This window comes from Lolium rigidum, chromosome 4 (genome assembly GCF_022539505.1).
Source record: "Lolium rigidum isolate FL_2022 chromosome 4, APGP_CSIRO_Lrig_0.1, whole genome shotgun sequence".
Classification (NCBI taxonomy): domain Eukaryota; kingdom Viridiplantae; phylum Streptophyta; class Magnoliopsida; order Poales; family Poaceae; genus Lolium; species Lolium rigidum.
Window position 1 is genome coordinate 91,390,121 of NC_061511.1, and position 20,207 is coordinate 91,410,327.

The 20,207-nt window shown below is 43.6% G+C and overlaps 2 protein-coding genes across 2 annotated transcripts; one reads left to right on the forward strand and one right to left on the reverse strand.

The window, feature by feature from the left end:
• Nucleotides 1–1,983: 1,983 nt before the first annotated feature.
• Nucleotides 1,984–6,199, reverse strand: LOC124647363 (wall-associated receptor kinase-like 20). Its single transcript, XM_047187321.1, has 3 exons — nt 5,359–6,199; nt 5,207–5,269; nt 1,984–3,156 (listed from the first exon to the last, which is right to left on the reverse strand). The coding sequence occupies exons 1-3, from the start codon at nt 6,197–6,199 to the stop codon at nt 2,090–2,092; spliced, it is 1,971 nt and encodes a 656-aa protein (XP_047043277.1). The 3' UTR covers nt 1,984–2,089.
• An 8,600-nt stretch (nt 6,200–14,799) lies between these two features.
• Nucleotides 14,800–17,270, forward strand: LOC124647353 (uracil phosphoribosyltransferase-like). Its single transcript, XM_047187315.1, has 11 exons — nt 14,800–14,914; nt 15,001–15,079; nt 15,188–15,246; nt 15,538–15,615; nt 15,707–15,788; nt 16,038–16,086; nt 16,438–16,499; nt 16,634–16,701; nt 16,779–16,834; nt 16,936–16,983; nt 17,066–17,270. Exons 1-11 carry the CDS (start codon nt 14,864–14,866, stop codon nt 17,115–17,117), a joined length of 684 nt encoding a protein of 227 aa, XP_047043271.1. The 5' UTR covers nt 14,800–14,863; the 3' UTR covers nt 17,118–17,270.
• Nucleotides 17,271–20,207: the final 2,937 nt, after the last annotated feature.

The following is a 20,207-nucleotide window of genomic DNA, read 5'->3' on the forward strand; positions in this document are numbered from 1 at the left end:
GCGTGGGAATAACATCGTGTTGAGCGTCCTTAGGGGGTTTGACATTTACAGTCCCTGCTCCAGCTATTACGACGTGTCTCCTTGGACCACTCACGCGAGCGTGCAAAAGTTGAGGGTCATATTCAAGGGGTGGTCCACATCTTGTGTATGGTGGTCTACCTATTCTTCGGTACGCTAATGATACGATTCTATTTATAGAACACGACTTTGAGAAAGCAAGAAATAATAAGCGGATTTCACCAGCCTTCGAGAAGCTATGAGGCCTTACAGTTAACTTCACAACAGTTAATTATTCTTGTCTTAAAATTAACATCCACCCAGTATGCTAATCGTTTTAGTTACATGATAGGCCAGTTCCCCATCAGCTGTAGGCATTTCAATTCATTATTTGGAGCCTTACTAATGTTGAATACAAACACGTCGAGGGAAGACTCCAAAAAATTACTATCTATGGGCGGATGGTTGGTCCTCATTAACTCAGTACTCACCAATATGGTACTGTATACGATTTTCTTCTTCTAGTTGCCCAAAGTAGTTTTGCACAGATTTGACTATTTTTGTCAAAGAGATAGTGAGAAGAAAAAATATCGACTAGCTAAATGGAATGTTGTTTGCCGTCCAAAAGATCAAGGAGGACTTGGTATTCATGACATTGAGATAAAAAACAGAGCACTCTTTGGGAAATGGTTATTCAAGCTTCTAACTGAAGATGGGATTTGGCAGACCATCCTAAAGAGAAAGTATGTCGGCTCAAAGGCTTTGTTCCATGTTTATTGGAAACCTGGGGACTCAGACTTCTGGGCTGGCCTTATGGTGACAACATAGTTCTTCTTTCCATACGGGTCTTTCTCTATCAAGGATGGATCCCAGATAAGGTTCTGGTAAGATACATGGCTTGGTAATACCACTCTTTAAGAACAATATCTTGCAATATACAATATTGTGCATCACAAATCGAATACTTTAGCAAAGGTGATGGAAACTTCACCTCCGAATATGACGTTCAGACCAGATCTTGTTGGTCTAAGGCTAGCATTCTGGAATGCTTATTAATAAGGTCCAATTAACGCATAGGACTGACGAGTTTTGCTGGAATCTACACGAGTGTGGAAAATTCTCTATGGGATCCATGTATAATGCTTTGATCCTGCTTGACGTGCTAGTTGGTATTTTTTTTTTTTTTTTTGAAAAATGAAGATACCACTATAAATTTAAGGTTTTTGCGTGGTATCTTCGTAGAGGGGTAATTCTCAGTAAGGACAACCTTGCAAAATATAATTGGCATGGAAGTAAAAAAGTGGGTCTTTTATCGTAACGACGACACTATTAAACACTTATTCTTCTAGTGCCAATCTGCTAGATCTACATAGCCAGTCATGCAAATAGGTTCTACCATATACCCTTCATGTAGCGTTGCTAATATATTTCGCAACTGGATAAATGGAATGGATCATAGGTTTAAAATACTTATTAGGGTGAGAGCGTTTGCTATTATTTGGTCGCTCTAGCTATGTAGAAATAATAATGTTTTTAATATAAAAATTATTCTCTCTTGCCAGTTATCTATCAGTGCACTGCTTTGTTTCGTTTATGGTCATCTCTTCAGCGTGTAGAGAATTACGACCTATCTATGATGGTGTCTAAGCGGTTGGAAGACATTGTGAGAGATTTTTGTCCCAACATGAGTGGCAGCGTAATATGTGGATTGAACCTCCACCATCCTAGGTATTCATACTGATTCTGAGTTGATCACATGTATTACTGCTTTTATATTTTTTATCTTCTGTTTCGTTGGTGTAGCTGTGTGCACCTGAAACCGGGTGTAATGTTTAAATTTTTTAAGTAAAAAAACCCAAGAGGAAACGATACGTTCATTCCTCAAACACGTTGACGCTTGAAGTGTTAAAGTTTTTCTACCTTCTGGTGCAATGCACGGTACTTTTGCTTTTTGCTAGTATCAGATCTAAAGAAAAACCTGCTCATCAACCTAGGCCCTAGACGTTTCCATTAGGTTAACCCAATATAGAAAAAGATACAGTGGCAGCATAACAAAAGGTGCATTCATTTTTTTTAAGAACAAAAGCTGCATTCATAGATCATCGACAACGGCAGCCCCAGCCTCAATGTTGATGATGTACTCGATCTCATCGACGACCTCTTTCATGGACGGCCGGTTCTGCCGCCGCTCCTCGAGGCAACCGAGCGCCAGGAACCCAAGCGCCTTCATCGTGTCGAGCTCCAGCTGCGTGGCACAATTCTTCATGGCCGGATCCGCCACATCCAAGAGTCGCTCCTCATCCGCTGCCCGTTGCACATGCACGGCGAGGTTGACATCGTCCTCGCCACGGGCAAAGTCGATGGCGCGCTTGGACGTGAGAAGCTCCAGCAGCACCACGCCGAAGCTGTACACATCGCTCTTGTCGGTGAGCTGGTAGTTCCGGTAATACTCCGGGTCAAGGTACCCCAGAGTCCCTTGAGCGCAGGTGGAGACGTGGCTCAACCCCGGCTCCGCCAGCCGGGAAAGCCCAAAGTCGGAGACCTTGCCGTCGAGGTTTTCGTCGAGGAGGATGTTGCTCGACTTGATGTCCCGGTGGTAGATGGGCGGCGACGCGGAGAAGTGCAGGTAGGAGATGCCCTCCGCCGTCTGGTGAGCAATGGCCAGGCGCCGCCGCCACGGGAGCGGCGGCTGGCTCATGCCGCCGTACAGGTGGTCGGCGAGCGTGCCGTTGGGGATGTACTCGTAGACCATGAGCGGCTGCTGGAGGTCGACGCAGCAGCCGAGGAGGCGGACGAGGCTGCGGTGGTTGACCTGCGACAGCACGCGCACCTCGTTCAGGATCTGGTCCGTGGACTTGGTGTTGCCGAGCTTGGCGCACTTGACGGCCACCAGGGTGCCGTCCGCGAGCACGCCCTTGTAGACTTCGCCGTAGCCGCCGACGCCGAGGAGGTTGACCCGGGAGAAGTTGGCCGTGGCACGGTTCAGCTCTCGGCTGGTGAAGTTCTTGGCCGTGCGGCCGCTCAAATTGTTTGCGTTCAGAATCTCCTCGCGCTCCTTGGCCAGTGTCTCCCGGGCTACTCGGAATCGCCGCTGCCGCCGATACAGAAAAAGCCCTGCCGCAGTTACTAGCAGGGCACCGCCCAAGCCGCACACTATCCCTGCATTTTGCAAATTAACTCGTGAGTTCTTCGATCGGATCCAATGACTAACTCATTTCAGATTCCAGTTTCCTAAATTTTGTGCAGTCAGAGATTGGACATTTTAGTCGATCGAGTCTCAGAAGGCTGCCATGTATCCTAGTTCCCAATTTTGTTCCAATAGAGAGTCATTCTGAAGCAGTTTTTCAGAGCAGGTGATTGGTGCGCACCCGTATCTGCACCGTTTATACTGTATCAAGATCCATGCTATCTTTTTTTTTCTCTCTCAAACGACTTCTTAATTTTGTATCTTTCACACCAAACAATCAATAAATTTGAAAATTTGCAGATCACTTAAACATAACAACTAGAATATGGAAATTATATTTTGAATTTTTATGTCATTGTGTATATATATATTTCAAAAATATTTTTGAATTATAAATAATTTGAAATTTGAAATTACATAAAAAAATCTGAACTATTTTTGTCCCATTTTATTTGTTATTTTTGAGTGACTTGCAACAAAATTAAATCAAAAAATTACATAATTTAAGAGATATAAAAAAGAAAATGTCAAGAAAAGTGGGGGTGCGCAAAGCGCACGTGCTCTGTCACACTTTTCCCCATTCTGAATTATGAAACCTGCGCTGTATGGCACCCGCCATGACCGGTACTCAGAAGAAATCGACGGCCGACGGTAGGCCCCCGCGTTAACCAGAACTGTGCAGCGTATGTCGTCCACCGGAATATCTGACCTCCCCGGCCGACAGCCATTGCACACCGGTATACAGTTCTGTTAATGGAAGATCATACCCCGGAGTAGAATATTTTTTGGACTGAACTGAACCTAGTCAATGCTCCACTTTCTAAGAAAGCCACCAATGTGGACCTAGGTCATCGATGCTGATGTAAACCAACTTCTCCTAGGGAATAAGGATGACTTCTGGTGTAACGGAAACGGCTGGCCAACATTCTGCTCTATCCAATTCCCAACAAACAACCACTTATTCCAACCAAATTAGGATAGGCTAGATATAAATTTAAATAGAAAAAAAGACGGAAAAAGAGTTCATTAAGCTTCCAGCACATGGAAGATGATTATTCATGCAGTTCTATCAAAAGGTAAGACTTAATGTACTTCTAAATCTCTTTTTACGACCTAGGTCCAAGTTAACTTTAGTCATTCTCTATCCCTTTTAGTCTACTTCATACTCTGTAAATTTCACTGTTAAATAATAGGAACTTCTGAAGACCTCTGCTGGATATACCTAAACTATCTTAGTCGGTGTTAGACTAGCTTCTCATCGAACGGTGCCACCCCTAGGCTATTGGAATTACCTCATTTCTAATCCGATAATTTCTTGTATGGCCTCACATCTGTTGTAGCATTAACATCAATTCTAGTGTTACACCCTTCAAAAAAAATCCAAATCCGGTGCTATTCCTGAATTCCTCAGTCAAAGTTGAGCACAATTCACAAGTAACAACGCAATTAAATACTCCTACTTTGAGACCATGTATATAAAAGCATCTCCAATCGCGATCTCTAAAGCGTTTCCAAAGAGATTTAAGGTACGCTGGACACTTAACCTCCTCTAGCCGCGCGCTTCAAAGGACGTTTCGGTACGGATATGCCCCAAATATTGTCCGGCGTGCCCAGCCTATCTCATAGATGCTCTATCAGAAACACCGAACACAAATTTTGCAATTGCTTTTATTTGGAGGTCACTTTGGGGGACGCGGCTGGAAATGTGCGCCCCCAGCCCCCAAACACGACACCACGTCGCGGCACCCTCCAAATGACTAATCCAACGCTTTTGCCAAACATCGTTTGAAAATGCGATTAGAGATGCTTTAAACCAGCAAAATTAGAGACAGTGGATTTGCAATCAGGGTTGCAACGTGGCGGTCGGCAAACAGCCGTCCTACATCATATAAAAAAATTTGAGCAAATAGATGTATGGATTGGAGGAGATATAAAACAGCCGTATTGCAAATTGCTAACTCGCGTCCCGCCCCGCTTGACAGCCTATTTGCGAGTAACGATAAGAGTAATGAAGGTAGTCACCTGCGATGAGAGGCGCATGATTGGACCCCTTACAGTCTCCAGCGCGCTGGCAATCAGAAAGATCTGCTCGAGACAACACACACACAAATGATTATCTAAACCAATCCCAAGTTCAGTTTAGCAGTAGCATTGCCAAAGATTAACCAACGTACTTTGCTGACACGCGCCGGCGAGGGGGTTCCATGCGAGCCCGGGTATGCAGAAGCAGCGCTTCAGCGCACTAGCGCCGGCGCCGGCACCGGCACCGGCACCGAGCGGGTCGTCAGAGCAATTGGCGTTGCCCCCGTCCTCGCAATCAGCCTGCGTGCGGCAGAGCGGCTCCCTCGGCGTCGCCCACTGCAGCTCCAGGCCGAGGCGGTCTCCCCACGTGGCCGGCGGAGCCGCCGGGTCGAGCCCCACGAAGCTGCTGTACGCGCTGCAGAGCTGCGGCGACACGCGGATCCTGTGCGACGTCGACGAGCCGCCCGCCACGAAGGTGCAGCAGAGCGGCAGCGGCGAGCAGGGCGAGCCCGTGGCGTTGGCGTAGACGTGGCAGAGCGAGCTGGACGAACAGTCGAGCGGTGACTGCAGCAGCGCGGCCGTGCAGTTCAGCAGCATGATAGTGTTCGACGAGCTCACGTTGAACGGCAGCGACGGGTCGAGCTGCACGCCGCCGCCGGCCGCCGCTGCTCCCACCGACACGCAGCTGTCCTTGGACACCAGCGGCGCCGGGGAGACCACGAGCCGCTGCGCCGCCGGGGAGATGGAGGTGATCGGGTAGGAAGTGCCGTTGAGCGCGTCGAAGAAGAGCGTGGATGTGTTGGCCACGCACCGGACCTTGTACGCCGGGTCGCCGCACCCGTCCGCCGTGCTGAGCGGGTACGGCACCGATGTCGAGCCGCACGGGGTGCAAACCCGGGCATGGCCGCCCAGCGGCAGCAGCATGACAATGGGGATGGCAACCTGGAAAAGGAAGAAGACGAGACGACCACCCACAAACGGTTTGCTCGCCATTGCTTCAAGCTTTGGTGACTCTGGGCCGTTGTCGTATGGGGACGTTGCCGGTTTGCGAACGATTTAGCAGCGGTAGAGTTGAATTGCACAGAACAAAATGTTTGACTTGCTTCCTTGGTACCGCCCTGACTTTCGGAAATCCAGTTTGCCTTGTTGGTTTATAGATGCATCTATTGCCAGAAAAACATACTCGTATTTTAAAATATCTAAAAAAATGAAAAACAATTTGTGGTGTATTTTCGGTAACCATAGTTACCGGAGATAACCGGTCAAATACCGCACGAGATTCTCAAACAAAATTTGAATTTCAAACTAAAAAGTATCTAAATATTTTAAAAATAAAGTTTGAAGGGGGATGAAGTGAAAGATTCGGACAAATGAATTTAGGCATGGGGTTATAGAGGAGAGAGAACACATACGGTTTAGTTTGGACAAACGAATCAGTCCAAATTCAAACCAAATTCAAATGGAATGAGATTTTTTGGCCGATAAGTTCATCCGGTAACCAAATCCCTGATTTCCACACATTCTACGCATGCACACAAAGTCGCGAATAAATATTATTTTTGTGGCATGTGCAAAAAATACATTTTTGTTGCTTATTTGTTTTTTTACATAGGTGTATGATGATTTTTTATACTACAAAACATTCGTGAGCTAACATAGGATGTTCGGATGCACACTAAGGCTACTCATAGTGGGAGTAACTTCACTAGTAACTAAGTGTCTAACTTACCAAATTTGCTTATGTGGCAATGAGTTAATGAGGAGACAGGAAGATACAGTAGTACTACTTTGATGTTAATACCATAACCACTATGAACATAGTAACATAGAGTAACATAGAGTAGTAATATGTGCATGGGGAAATGCAGATTGGCTCTCGTGTGCCACACACCCCTATAGTTGGAAAAATTAAAAAATAAATTACAAAAAGTTCAAAAAAAAAACTTTTTTGGGAATCAAAGATGACCAGGTATTGTACTTGAAACAAAATATTTTCCTAAAAAATTACCTTTATTGTATCCTGGGTTAAAAAAAGAAACTCGAAACGCCCCATAACCAGATAGTATTCACTATATATTTATAATAATTTTATCCCTGGAGAGCATGGGAATCATTTCGTTTCCAAACATACTTTTTACGAGTACAAACTTAATCATCCTTGGTTTCCAGGAAGATTCATATATTTTTTAACTTTTTTAAATTACTATAAAAAATTTAGTCTATGGGGGTGTGTTGCACCCGAGAGCTAAAAGTCCGCTTCCGCATGTGCATGTTACTACTCTATGTTACTTCCCACTATGACTAATCTAAGGTATTTTATTCAGCTTTTTTACATTTTCAAAATGAATTTAAAATTTATTTTCCCTAATAGGTGTATCTTTACCTATGAGGCAAAAGATACTATATGTATCCTTAGGTTGAATTTTTTAGATAAATAGATACACCAGACAACGCTTGGGGACGCATATTCGTTGTGTTTGCTTGCTGATCTGATGTATTGCTATGCGTGGGAGTAGATTCTTACCAATTCCAATGTCTTAAGTTTTCGGGTTTTGCGATTGATCTATGATTATCGTTCTCCAACATGAAACCTCTTGTCACCACACTTTGCACACAATTGATCTATGATTATTGTAGATCAATCGCAAAATGAGTATCGCGGTTTTGCGAAATGATTATCATAGATCAATCGCAAAACCCAAAAACTTAAGACAGCGGTGATACTCATGAAACCTCTTGTCACCACACTTTGCACACGCGATGTCCATTTGATGCATTAACAAATACAAGAACAATAATAAGACATTCTAAACACTAGAACGATTCTAAACTAAACGACAAACATATTACAATAGGTAGCATATTAAATATAAAACATCCCAATACAGTCGATAGCATGCATATTCAATATAAAACATCCTAATAAGATAGGTAGTATGTATATTAGACATGAAATATCCAACTATTGATGCGCTAAGTACTCCCAAGTGCCCTCACTCTCATATCCCTCGGCCTCCTGCTCATGGTGCTGCTCGCGAGTGGCGTAGTAACCCGTGACATGCTGGCAGTTGAGCACCTTCCCGTTTGGCTTAGTGGCAAGGATACACGCAACCTTAGTGGCGTACACTTGTCGCTCAACATGGCGGTCCTCCTCTTCTCGACCTTGGTGGCCACCCGAATACCTCTCGGTGTGAGTAACTGGGTGACATGTCGTTCCTTAGGGAAGGTGAGCAATGCCTTATCCGGAAGCGTTGCGCCACCCTAAAGTCATTGGCGAGTGCCGCCTCATCTAGGTTCATTCATGTGCCAAGGTAGTGCTTCTTGCTGACAACGATTGTCGCTTCCTACATGGGCTTTTCGGTATTCTTCTTGTGAACACCACAAAACTTCCACTCTGACATGGTACTAACAATGGCATAAATCAACTTAATAAATAGACCAACAATTTTATTTACACTACATTTTTTTACCAACTACACTAACATTTATTTACCAACTATACTAACAATGTGCAATACACTAACTTCTAATAATTAGATGATCCACATACTATACTAACATTACTAGAGTTAGATGATCTAAAACAATTCCTACTACATTATATCTACACACCACACTAATATAACTACCAACTACAATGTTTTATCTTACTATTTATCTAAACACTATACTAACATTTACACAAGCTAACAATACACTAATATTTTGCAAAAAAGGGGAGACAGTGTGGCACTCATCGGGCGGCTGGCGCGATGCGGAGAGGCGTAGATCATCGGTGCGACGGTGTGGGTACATGCGACGGAGACGGTGCGGGGCGGACGACAATGGCGCAAGCTAGGCGGAGTGGATCGAGCAAGGGTGGGGGCGCTCAGCGGAGTGGATCGAGTGCTGGTGGCGGAGCGGATCGAGATGGGGAGAGAGAAAGAGGGAAAAAATGGGGGGGGGGGGGTTGAGTGCAGCGCGGAGATGGGTTGGAGCGAGTTGTGTAACCAGGTCGCGGGGGGCAGTCTGATACGAGATACACCGGTGGCGTGGTCAATTGGGCCATGCCACGAGCTTTTGGGGCGGGCCAGGCTACTAGGGCACACTAAATTGGTGGCGTCCCATTTTGCAGACACGCCGCTTGTAAGTAAATATTGGTGGTGTACCATTTTTCGGCACGCCACCGGTATTTCGGCAACATACCGGTGGCGTGGAATTTTAGATGTGTGCACTATGTATTTTTGCCTATAAGCTATTTTCTACTAGTGGTGGTGCGGAAGTGGCTATAGGTGTGGCAATATGGAACGCCAACGATTTCCCGTTTCTCCTTCAGCGGCACCCAGTTATCGTTAATTGGACAAGTGTTAGTGGTAGTAAGAGTAGCGAATTTGCACACTTTGCTCGAAACACTTGATTATGCTCAGGCATGTTTTGTCTACTTGTTCAAGGTGATGGCTCAAAACTCTGCTTTAGGCATAAAACCCCCGGGATGGTCATGCGATTGGACTTGGCATCGGCGCGGTGCGGTCATTCTTTCCTAAAGGTTCTCGGCATGAGTTCTGCTTTTTCTTAGACGAAGAGTTTTGGAACCCGAGAGCATATGCTCACAGTTTTTGGAATTTCTTTTAAACACAGTCGAAAATATCAAAAAATTCTGAATAAAAAATTAACGTGTACATCTCAACATCATATGCAATTAGAAAGTCGTTGCGCGGAAAACCGACATTTTATGTGCTGTGTGCAAAAATGACAAAATTTAGTGCTTCAAAAAGCTTTTCACGAGACATTTATATGTCCTTTTTACACATGACACAAAAAATGTTAGTTTTTCACGAAACTTGGCGTGCACACCTATAATGTCAACATATACGCGCCAAATTTTTATTTATATTTTAAAATATCTTTCCTGTGTAGCAGGAGCATATGGTCCCATGTTCAAATGTGGATTTCCGTTTTTCTTATGATTAATGGTGGCTAGTGAAAGTACTCTCGCGGGACAAGAAACCTTGAGCTTGTTTTTTTTTTTTTCCTTTTATTTGTTATTATACTTGCCGGGTTTGCCTGATGTTTAATAATATATTGCTACATGCATCGATCGATGATGCAGAGGCCATGATTATCTCTTGTTTCCAAAAGAAAATAAAAGATGAAAAAATTGATCTGGCGGACCCTTCAAGCTGAATCATGTATGCTGAGGCGACAAAAAAGACATTATCATCCGTCCAGTTCGAAGAAACGGTGAGAGGAGTGGGGAAATCCAACTGCAAGCACCGGAGGAGATCCTACACCTCGGTGAAAAGCACAATGCCCGCCATCGGCAGAGAGCTGCGACGGGGCCGAATCCATCTGTTGTCTGTAGACTGTAATGGCCTCTCTGACGGATTGCTTTCTGTGGGTACACATTGCATAGAGATCAGACGCACGATCACATTTTTTTTTGAAATTTTTATTACTTACGCAATAGATCCGGCCTCTGCATAACTAAGATGCACACAGCCGCACACAAATTCGTTACAAAACCACGAAGATGTTTAAAGAGAAAAACAAAGTTCAAAAAACACTAAAAAGAGTAGCTAGGAGGATCTAGCCGAAGATCACGCTGCCACCCATGTTGGAAGAAAATATCCCTCCCCGCATCCTCCAACCGTGAAGACACCTCCGCAAAAAGGTCTCGGTGCTCCACACGCTGCAACGGTATCCATGAACAAAGCATAGCTGTGCACCGGTAGATGACCTGCAAAAAAGAAGAAGAAATATTATTGAAAATCTTATCATTTCTACATAGCCACAACGACCAAATAATTGCAATCGCTCCCATCCTAATAAGACGTTTAAACCTAACATCCACACCATTGAGCCAGTTGCTAAATAAATTGACAACACTATGTAGTGGGTATAAGGTAGATCCTATTTGGACGGCTAGCCATATAGACCTAGCTAACTTACATTGGAAGAATAAGTGTTTAATAGTCTTGTCCTAAGACATACTTTTTACTTCCATGCCAGTTGCGTTTGGCAAGATTATCTTTAGTAAGAATTACCCCCGACGAAGATACCAGGCAAAGATTTTTCTCAGTGCTATCTTCATCTTCCAAAAATTTGAATTATTATCGACCGGGAGTTCAGACTGAATTAAAGCATTGTACATGGAAGCCACTGAGAATAAACCATTCCCGGTAACATTCCATCAAAATACATCCGGTCCCTGCGTCAATTGAACTAACTCAAGACGCTGTAACAATTCCTGCCAAGAGGTTTGTCTGAAACTGATGAGACTTCTTCTGAAATCCACATTTTGTGGGAAATTTTCCAACACCTTAGCGATAGTATCGCTTTTGTGGCGCACTATATTGTACAATACCGGATACTGTTCTCGGAGTGTGGTGTTACCCAACCATTTATCCTTCCATAAACGAATTTCCGACCCATCTTTAATAGAGAAAGATCCATATGGAAAGAAAAACTTCTTTGTTTCCATAAGACCAGCCCAAAAATACGAATCTCCTGGTCTCCAAATAACCCGAGATAAAGCCTGAGCTAATATACTTCCTCTTAAGAAGTGTTTGCCATATGCCCTTAGCTTATACAACCATTTACCTAAATAAGCATAAATAAGCATGAAGTCAGGAACCCATCAACCATGGTTTCGTCCCGAATGGTACGGTCACCACTGCCAAGGTGTTCAACACGGCCTTGACCTTGGGATCCAAAAGAAGTGGCAAGCCCCGCCAAGGTTTAGCAGGGTCAACCTAGGACAGCCAAAGCCAGCCCATTCGAAGGGCAACACCTTGCGCCTCCAAATTGAAAATCCTCATCCCGCAAAAGTCACCTAATTTTCTACTGTCTAAATTCATGTCGTAATTTGTTTGATTTCTTCTTCCTGAGATCGGCGCACGATTGAGGAAATTAAGATTCGAATTAGATGGTTAACATGGAGAAAGATGATTTCATACAAAAATAAAATATCCTTCTCAAAATTTAACGCCCGAACGTCAGAGTTTTGTCACCCAACGTGACCCATTGGCAGCTGTCAAATATGGAAATCAACAGCATATCTTGAAAGTTGCCAGCTCAGCGCGCTACGTGCCATACTGGCAGAGCATCATATTGATAAACCTCGGTCATGGCCTAAGCTTCACACTTCTTCTAGCAACTTGAGATGCTCCACCTTGGTAGAACCATACACTAGAATGTCATCAAAAAAGACAAATACCTCTTTTCAACATATCTATACCTAATAATAAAGGAGCTAAGGTTTCTGCCAAAATTTTCGTCCAACTTTTTATTGGACTGTTTTGCCCTCCCACCAAATTACATATTACTACACAATTACCACCTAGGTACTGGTTCGGTTGTTTTATTATGTCCATCGACCAAGGAAGACTCGCACCGGAGAGAGGACGAACGGCCCGTTTCCCAGTCCCAATCCCATCTCATCTCATCTCAATCGGCCCAATTCACCACCACGAGATGCACGAACCGATCGGTTCGGAAGCGACGGTTGCTTTCCTTATGTCTATGGTCTTCTTATATTATTCCTGTTAGTCCCATGTTTCAAAAAAAAAAAAAATTCCTGTTAGTCCCACCTCGCGTTCTTATAGGAAATTCCACCGGTTTAAATACAGGCATATTGGTTGCAATATCAGCAAGGTGTCTTCAAAATAACTAGATGGATGGGGAAATTATCTGGACGGCAAGGGATGCGAGAAATTAATTGGATGGCGGTATTGGGACCGGGGAGAGAGCCCGGTGGGAAACGGGAGGAGGCGGGAAAACGCGACTAGGCAAAGAAGGGGGAAGGGACGCTCCTGGCGGCGGCACGAGGCACAGAGATGTCCGTCCGGGACGGCCGACGTTGGGGTTGAGGAGCTCGAGCGGAGAGACAGAGGGTTGGCAGAAGGATGGATGGATCGAGTTGACATGCGGCTCTCCTGGCGGCGGTCGCGGCGGGGATCGACAAAAGACTGGTGGGGATAGGAGCGACTTAGGGCAGGGGCTCTTGAGCGATGCTCTAGCTGGGCCTTTTGGCCTTGGGCCTCCAGCCGTGACACGCTGCACTCACATAGCAACAAGGACGGTGAGATGCGGTGACACTGCATGAAAAAAACAGGTCAGGCCAAATTGGTGTGATGCGGCATGTGGGTGCCTCCGGTGTTCTCTTTTTCTTTGTGCTGATCAAGCCCTGGATGTGCATTATGTACTGCATACCTTTCACTTTGAAACTGTCTAGGGTGGACTTTAGAAAGAGATGCACCGGATGATGGAGAAATATGATCTCTTCCCTGACATGGTGGTTTTTAAATTTTATTAATATTATGCTTACGGATGCATCATTCAACCGTGGAGTTGGCCATCGATTGATGACTCAATTTGGTTATGTGATAGCAAAATGCATGTCAATCATGGAATGCATGCCATTTGGATTCAGTATAACAGTTCACGTACTGATTTATAAACATATAAAATGTTGTCTATTTTGCAGTATTACAAGTTAGTGCAACAAAGGGATTGCATCTAATCTTACAAGGTATAGTTATGTTCGTCTTCAATAGAAGAAACGTGACTGCCATCAATGATGATGACAGAGAGGAAAAATATCGACACTCATGGTTTCCTACAATATTTCAGTATTTTCTTCCGATGCAACGCACGGGCTCTTTTTCTAGTCTCTTTAAAAATACTATTCATGAGTTTTTGAAAGGTTGTTGGGGCCCACTGGGCCGAGTGTTCGCCCGCTTCAGAGTGTTCGTCGTTATAGAGAAATCTGTGTCCTCGACAGCAAGAAAATGTATGCATGTGTATGGAAGCGCAACGGCTTTCGTGCTCATCCCTTGCTCCAAATCTACAGGTTTTAGCCCTCTGTTTGCTAGTCGCCAAAGATGAGAGCTTCGCCTTTGAAAGCCCCAATAGCACAGGGCGTTCGGGCCTGCCGAGCCCCTCTGAATTAGTTGATGGCTTTGATGACTCGATGGTGAATATTAAGGAAAGGAGAGCGCGGGGAAGGGAGGGCATCCCTCGGCCCGATCATCCAATTCGTGAGAATCAGACTGAATTGGCCCGCTAAGAAGAAATGCCCACTTTATGTGCTAAATTAGTCCACTCTTTATTGTATTTGCTGAATCGGCCCCTCCTTGATATCGCTACACCTAAAACCCTACATGTTAGTTATTTCCGAGGGAAAAAAAATGTTTCATGGACTCTTTGGTTTGCCGAGTGTGGAAAACATAAAAGTAGTAAGAAAAAAAAAGGAATAGAATATCATATCATATTAAATCTTCTAGTGATGAAAACACATAACTTGCCGAAGTTGGTTAGAGGAAAAATACCTATAATTCAGAGTACATGACAAAAAAAATTGTAGGCACATGGAAATATTTCAAAAGGTGTAAAATCTTTCTGCAAATCCTACGAAGTATTAGTGATACAAAAATATGTTACTAGAAATTTTGAATTGAAGTCCTAAAAAACCTAAAAAGAATCACTAAACCAAAAGGGCCTGAATGGTATATCCATTATCCCAGAGCCGATGGGCCCACAAAAGGTGGCGCGCGCGTCGCTGCCTACATCTTACTCCTTCCCCATGGGCCTTGGCCCTCCTTCCCGCCGAGTACCTCTGCACCAGAACCCTAGCAGCCACAGAGCCGCCTCGGCGCCTCCTGTTCTCGATTCCACAGGATGGAAATCTGCAACCACGACCTCGCCGTCAACGCCATGAACGGCTTCAAGGTACACGTTCTTCCCCAATACTAGTGCACTAGTATTTTCTGGCAAACAGAAATCAAGACTCAGATCGTTTCGTCCGCGGCCCGCAGGTAGTGGTGCCCCCTCACCCGCTCATCAGCCACTGGGTCTCCGTCATCCGCGATCAGTCCACGCCCACCCACTCCTTCAGTAAGTTCTTTCTAGCCCCTAATTCGATTGTTGGCCTGGTGAGTAATGTGTACGAGTACCCGTTTATGGTTTGTAACCTTTTTGCCTGTTGGTCAACTTCGTGGGCAGGAAGTGCCATGGGGGAGCTTGGCAGATTGCTCGCCTATGAGGCGACCAGAGATTGGCTGGTATATTCCTAATTCTTAACCAGATGGTAGTGCTGCTTTTGTCGTTTTGGATGTGTGTTCCAGAGTTAGCCTTCCTTATATATTTTTTCTTCGAAATGGGGTATCCCCTGCCATATGTATCATATAAGAAAAACATAGACTTGTGATATAATCGAACACTGTAGGTGACAACAATAAAATCTGGGAATTGTATCTACGGCTTTTATTCAGATTAGATAGTTGTTGAGTTTTAAGCGTTTGGTTTGGGATGCCAATTTTATCTTTGATATGCTTTTCCCCTTACTTTGAAAGCCAACGGTACCACGGGAGGTCCAGACACCTATGGGCACAGCTGTTGTAGACTCGGTCGATCCTATGGAGCCTATCATGGTTTGCATTTCCTCCAGACTTTTTTGCAAATTGAGCATGCTCTGTAGCAGTATGAGGTAGAGCTTTCTGAATTAGATTGTGCTTGTTTCAGATTGTGCCTATTCTACGAGCAGGACTTGCCCTGGCTGAGCTTATGGCATCAATTTTTCCGTCAACCGCAACTTTCCACTTAGGTAAGGAATCATATTGTGTTTTTCATCTTAAAGTATTTATTAATTGTACAGTTACTAGTAATAGTTATATAAACTTTGAAGTTCCGAATGCCTAGATCCATGGATAGAAATATGTACAAGTTCATTAGTGATTTTTCTCATTGTATAACAAGTAACGCACTCTGCTTTTTTTCTTCTCTGTACTGTAATATGGTTTTACCATGCTTGAATCAGTTGACAATTCTCTGATATTTTTTCTTCTTATTGAAGGTATGGCTAGGAATGAGACAACACTACAGCCCTCCGTATACTTGAACAAGTAAGTGCTATTTATCTCCTGTAGAAGATGCTCAGATATGGAACATCTTTATGGACATATTTTGAACAACTTCTGGCTTATTGTCTGAAGCTACAATGAATAATAGAGGCGACTCGATATTATTTTATTTTCTAGTTAAAATGATTACTTCACAACACAGGAGTAGGAACAGTTAATCTGAACTTGCTTCTAATACTTTCATCTTGTGCAGTACCTTTCACCAAGTTGTTGGGTAGTTCTTTTTACTGTTGTCTGTTTTATGAATACTAATCTTGATATTACTATTTCTGTGGAAAATTATTCAAGATATTTAACATGTAATATTGTTCATTTCAACAATTTTGAATGCAGGTTGCCTGTTAGTTTCCCAAAAGAATGCAATATTCTCCTTGTTGATCCTATGCTTGCAACTGGTATATCTATTTCCTAGTACCTTAGATCCATCCATACCATGGACTTGTATCCCTTGCTTAGGCTGGAAGGATTTAGTAGCATTTGTTTTGACGGAATGCTCATATATTTATCTTCCTTTACTTAAATCTACAAGGTGGAACAGTAGTAGCGGCAGTTGATCTGCTGAAAGAGCGCGGGGCTGAGATCAGCCAAATAAGAATTGTGAGTTCATTAGGCAAAATTTGTTCCTTTTGTTAGACATAATAAGGTATTATTATCTAAGAAATCCTCCCTTGTAGATATGTGCTGTTGCTGCTCCTCCGGCCATCAAGAAGCTCAATGAAAGATTCCCAGGGTACACGCTGATACCTCTGACATTTATTTCAATGATTTTTTCTGCAGGTATTCCAATGATATATATGATATTCTGTATAATCTTGTATCTGCTTTATGCAGGATCTGTGTGTATACAGGAGCTATGGATCAAACCGTGAATGAAAAAGGGTAACTAGAGTGCCGAGTTTTGACTAGCATGTCTGATAAAATCTGTTCTCTCTATGACTGATTTGTTCTTAATACTTTGTAGTTTCATCGTTCCTGGCCTTGGGGATGCCGGAGACCGCAGCTATGGAACTTGACAACGTTCTTTATTAGGAAGCTTAGACACATCAATGATCTAGTGGAATTTTTCGATTTCTTAGTGATGTAAGCCACAGCTTTTTGTGGTATACATGAAAAACTCGAATTCCATGTTTTCAGAAATCAATAAACATAGCCAAGGATATCCATCATTTAAAGTGTGATATGCTACTGTAAATATTCAGGATTCAGGTTACCAAGACAACTAAAGACCTAGTCAAACTGTATGCAGATTTTTTTTTAAAATGCTTTGGGGAAAATTTCACTAAAATTCATATTACTTAGGTTTGACTAGTAACTTAAAGTTTTAATACATATTTTTTTATAATTTTCTCATATGAAATTATAGTATTTGGCATTCCTATGTTTTCTTTAAAAAACGTCCCTTTTTTTATTGTTGTGAATTCTAGACCTGATTGCAAGTTATGTTGTGTACTTGTGTTTAGGTATCATTAAAATTCTACAATCTCTCGACTTGGAATGAGCCACCTCTTTCAACACTATTTTATCTGTTCAATCATGCGTTTCATGTATGAATGAAAGCAGCTCCATTGTTTGCCAGATTCCATTCTAGAAGCCGCCCCACTGGCAGTCTGTTGCCTACAATTTAATTGGATCACTTACGGTGTCGTCTAAATGCAATACAGCTTTCTTTCGTTTCGGCTCACACCAGTCTTCCCTCAAACAGCGCTTGCCTTGGTACTACTTTGTTCTCGATGCGTGATGAATTGACAAGGATGTATCGCCACTTTGCGAAGTGTGTAAAACGGTAAGTTATGCACCTGTTGGCAGCTCATTGAGTAAGAGCATCTCCACTAGCGCTCCCAAATAGACGTCAGAAATGACGCCGGCGGTCCCCTATCGTGGGCGTTGGCACGCTTTCCTCCGTTTAGGGAAGGTTTCTCACACTGGCGCATCTCGAACACGGACCCGAAAAATGGTTCGAAACTAGGAAATGCAAAAGATGGCGGATATTATTTGATTTGTAGCGAGTTTGTACAAAAGTGTCCCGAATGCAAATAAAAAAAAACTACCGACGCTGTAGTTGCTGTTGTTTGTGTCGTTGTTGCCGCCGTTGTTCCCGGAGAACTCCTAGTCCTCCTCCTCTTTTGGCGCCGGTGGTGAAGAAGGAGCGGCGCCGACGAGGTCGATGAAATTGCTTTAGTCCTTGGCGGACCACAGCTCCGCCTCCCGTGCATTGTGGCCCGGCCCTGGGGCAGGGCTAGCGGGGCGGCCGCCCCGGGCCCCCGGAACCTAGGGGCCCCCAGCAGCCATGGCGTATATAGTTGGATGACTCCATAAGAATATGAGATCAGATCAGAGCTTTTCTTTCTAGTGTGATTGACGACGCAGAGAAGAACGAAGCGTTTTTCTGTTTGGAGAGAATCGCGAAGAGTTAATGCGTTATCTCTTCTGCCTCCCAAAGGACAGAGCTATGGGCCTTTTTCTATTTAGTCAACATGTGGGCTATTTTCTCTTTAGTTGGTGTTGGGCCAGAAATTCAATTCGGCTCCCGGGTGCGTATGCTTCCTCTACCAAAAATTCTTATTTCGAAGTGTCAAAAAAATTTGACAAAAATTCTACATGTACATCTTCATAATATATGTGTGTTCGTCAAGTTTCAAAAAAAACCAATATTTTTTTTGGACTATGTAAAAAAGAGAAATTTTATCTTGTAAAAAATATTATTTCTAGCACTGAGCTTTGTCTTTTTACACACGTCACATGACAAGTCGATTTTTTATGAAACAACTTTGTAAGCGTGTAGCACGTGAAGATGTACGTGCGAATTTTTCGTTTCAATTTTTTTAAAATTCAAAATGTGTGTAAGATGCATTTTTAACTAAAGGGAGCATATGCTCCCATGTTCCAAAACATCACTCCCGTCTTGGGCTATATTTTACCTCAGGAAAAGGTATAAAAGTGGGACGACGCCCAAGCTAGTCCCTCCGTTCTAAATTGATTAATTCAGTTTTGTCTACATATATACGTATCAAGATATGAAAATATATTTAGATACATCCGATATATACAATAAGTTAAGTAAATTAATTTGGAACAGAGGTAGTACGACATGTTGCGTTTGGTGGTTGTTCCATTGTTCGTTAATTGCTACGGCCTTCACAATGGTCAATCTTGTTCAATAAACCTACCCACGGTATAATGTGCCTAATCTGGTAGGGTCGGGACAAACTAGACAACTGACTATTAATAGGTATTCGAGCAGCGGCCGTAGCCAGCTGTAAAACATTGACGACAAAGTGTACCCCAAGGCCTAAGCCTAAAGATTCAAAATGTCAATTCATATGGCATCTCGGAGGAAAAATAAGAATGTCATGGCCATGGTAATGTAGGAATCTAATTCGTGGTCAATTATTTGTCACGTGTGTCCACATTTAACCGTTCCTAGGACAAGGGTTGAATACAAACTACCATTGAACTCGTGCTCCATGCCGAAATGGACTGCACTACATCCGCCAGCCACCGCAACTTGTGATTCCGGTAGAGTCAACATGGTAACCGTAAGATCGATATCATTGAAAGATCATCACTGGCTTTCCAACTAGCTAGAAATATCAAGTAAGTTTTTAAGACATATGTATAAATGATATGATAATTTTTGTTTATGAACATACACATGCTAATTATCACTACAAGAAAAGTTCTGATAGACAACGTCTCAAAATCGTCCGCTAAGGGGTATTTTTCGTCGCCTATGGGCCTAACCCGACGATATGGGTTACATTGTCGAAGCTGCGCCGAGGCAAAGTCCTACGACGATTTTTTCGGTCCGTCGCGCTTGGGCGCCCTTCGCCACGGAAAATCGGACCGTTGCCCAAGTGTTTCCAGGAGCCCGATTGTTGCGACGTCATGCAAGGCGGCACGTGGCGAGCCTTGGGTCGGCGGCGGTTAACGGCGTTAACCGGCGAAACCCCGTGGTAGATGGTAGGCCCACACGAGGGCCTGCCACGTCTTAAGCGGGCAGGCCCATTAAGTTCTGCGGGCCGGGCCAGGTGACTTAGTTGACCAGGTCAACTATATGGTAGGCATTTGGTCCATTAGTTACGTGGGTTGGGCCTAACCTCTAA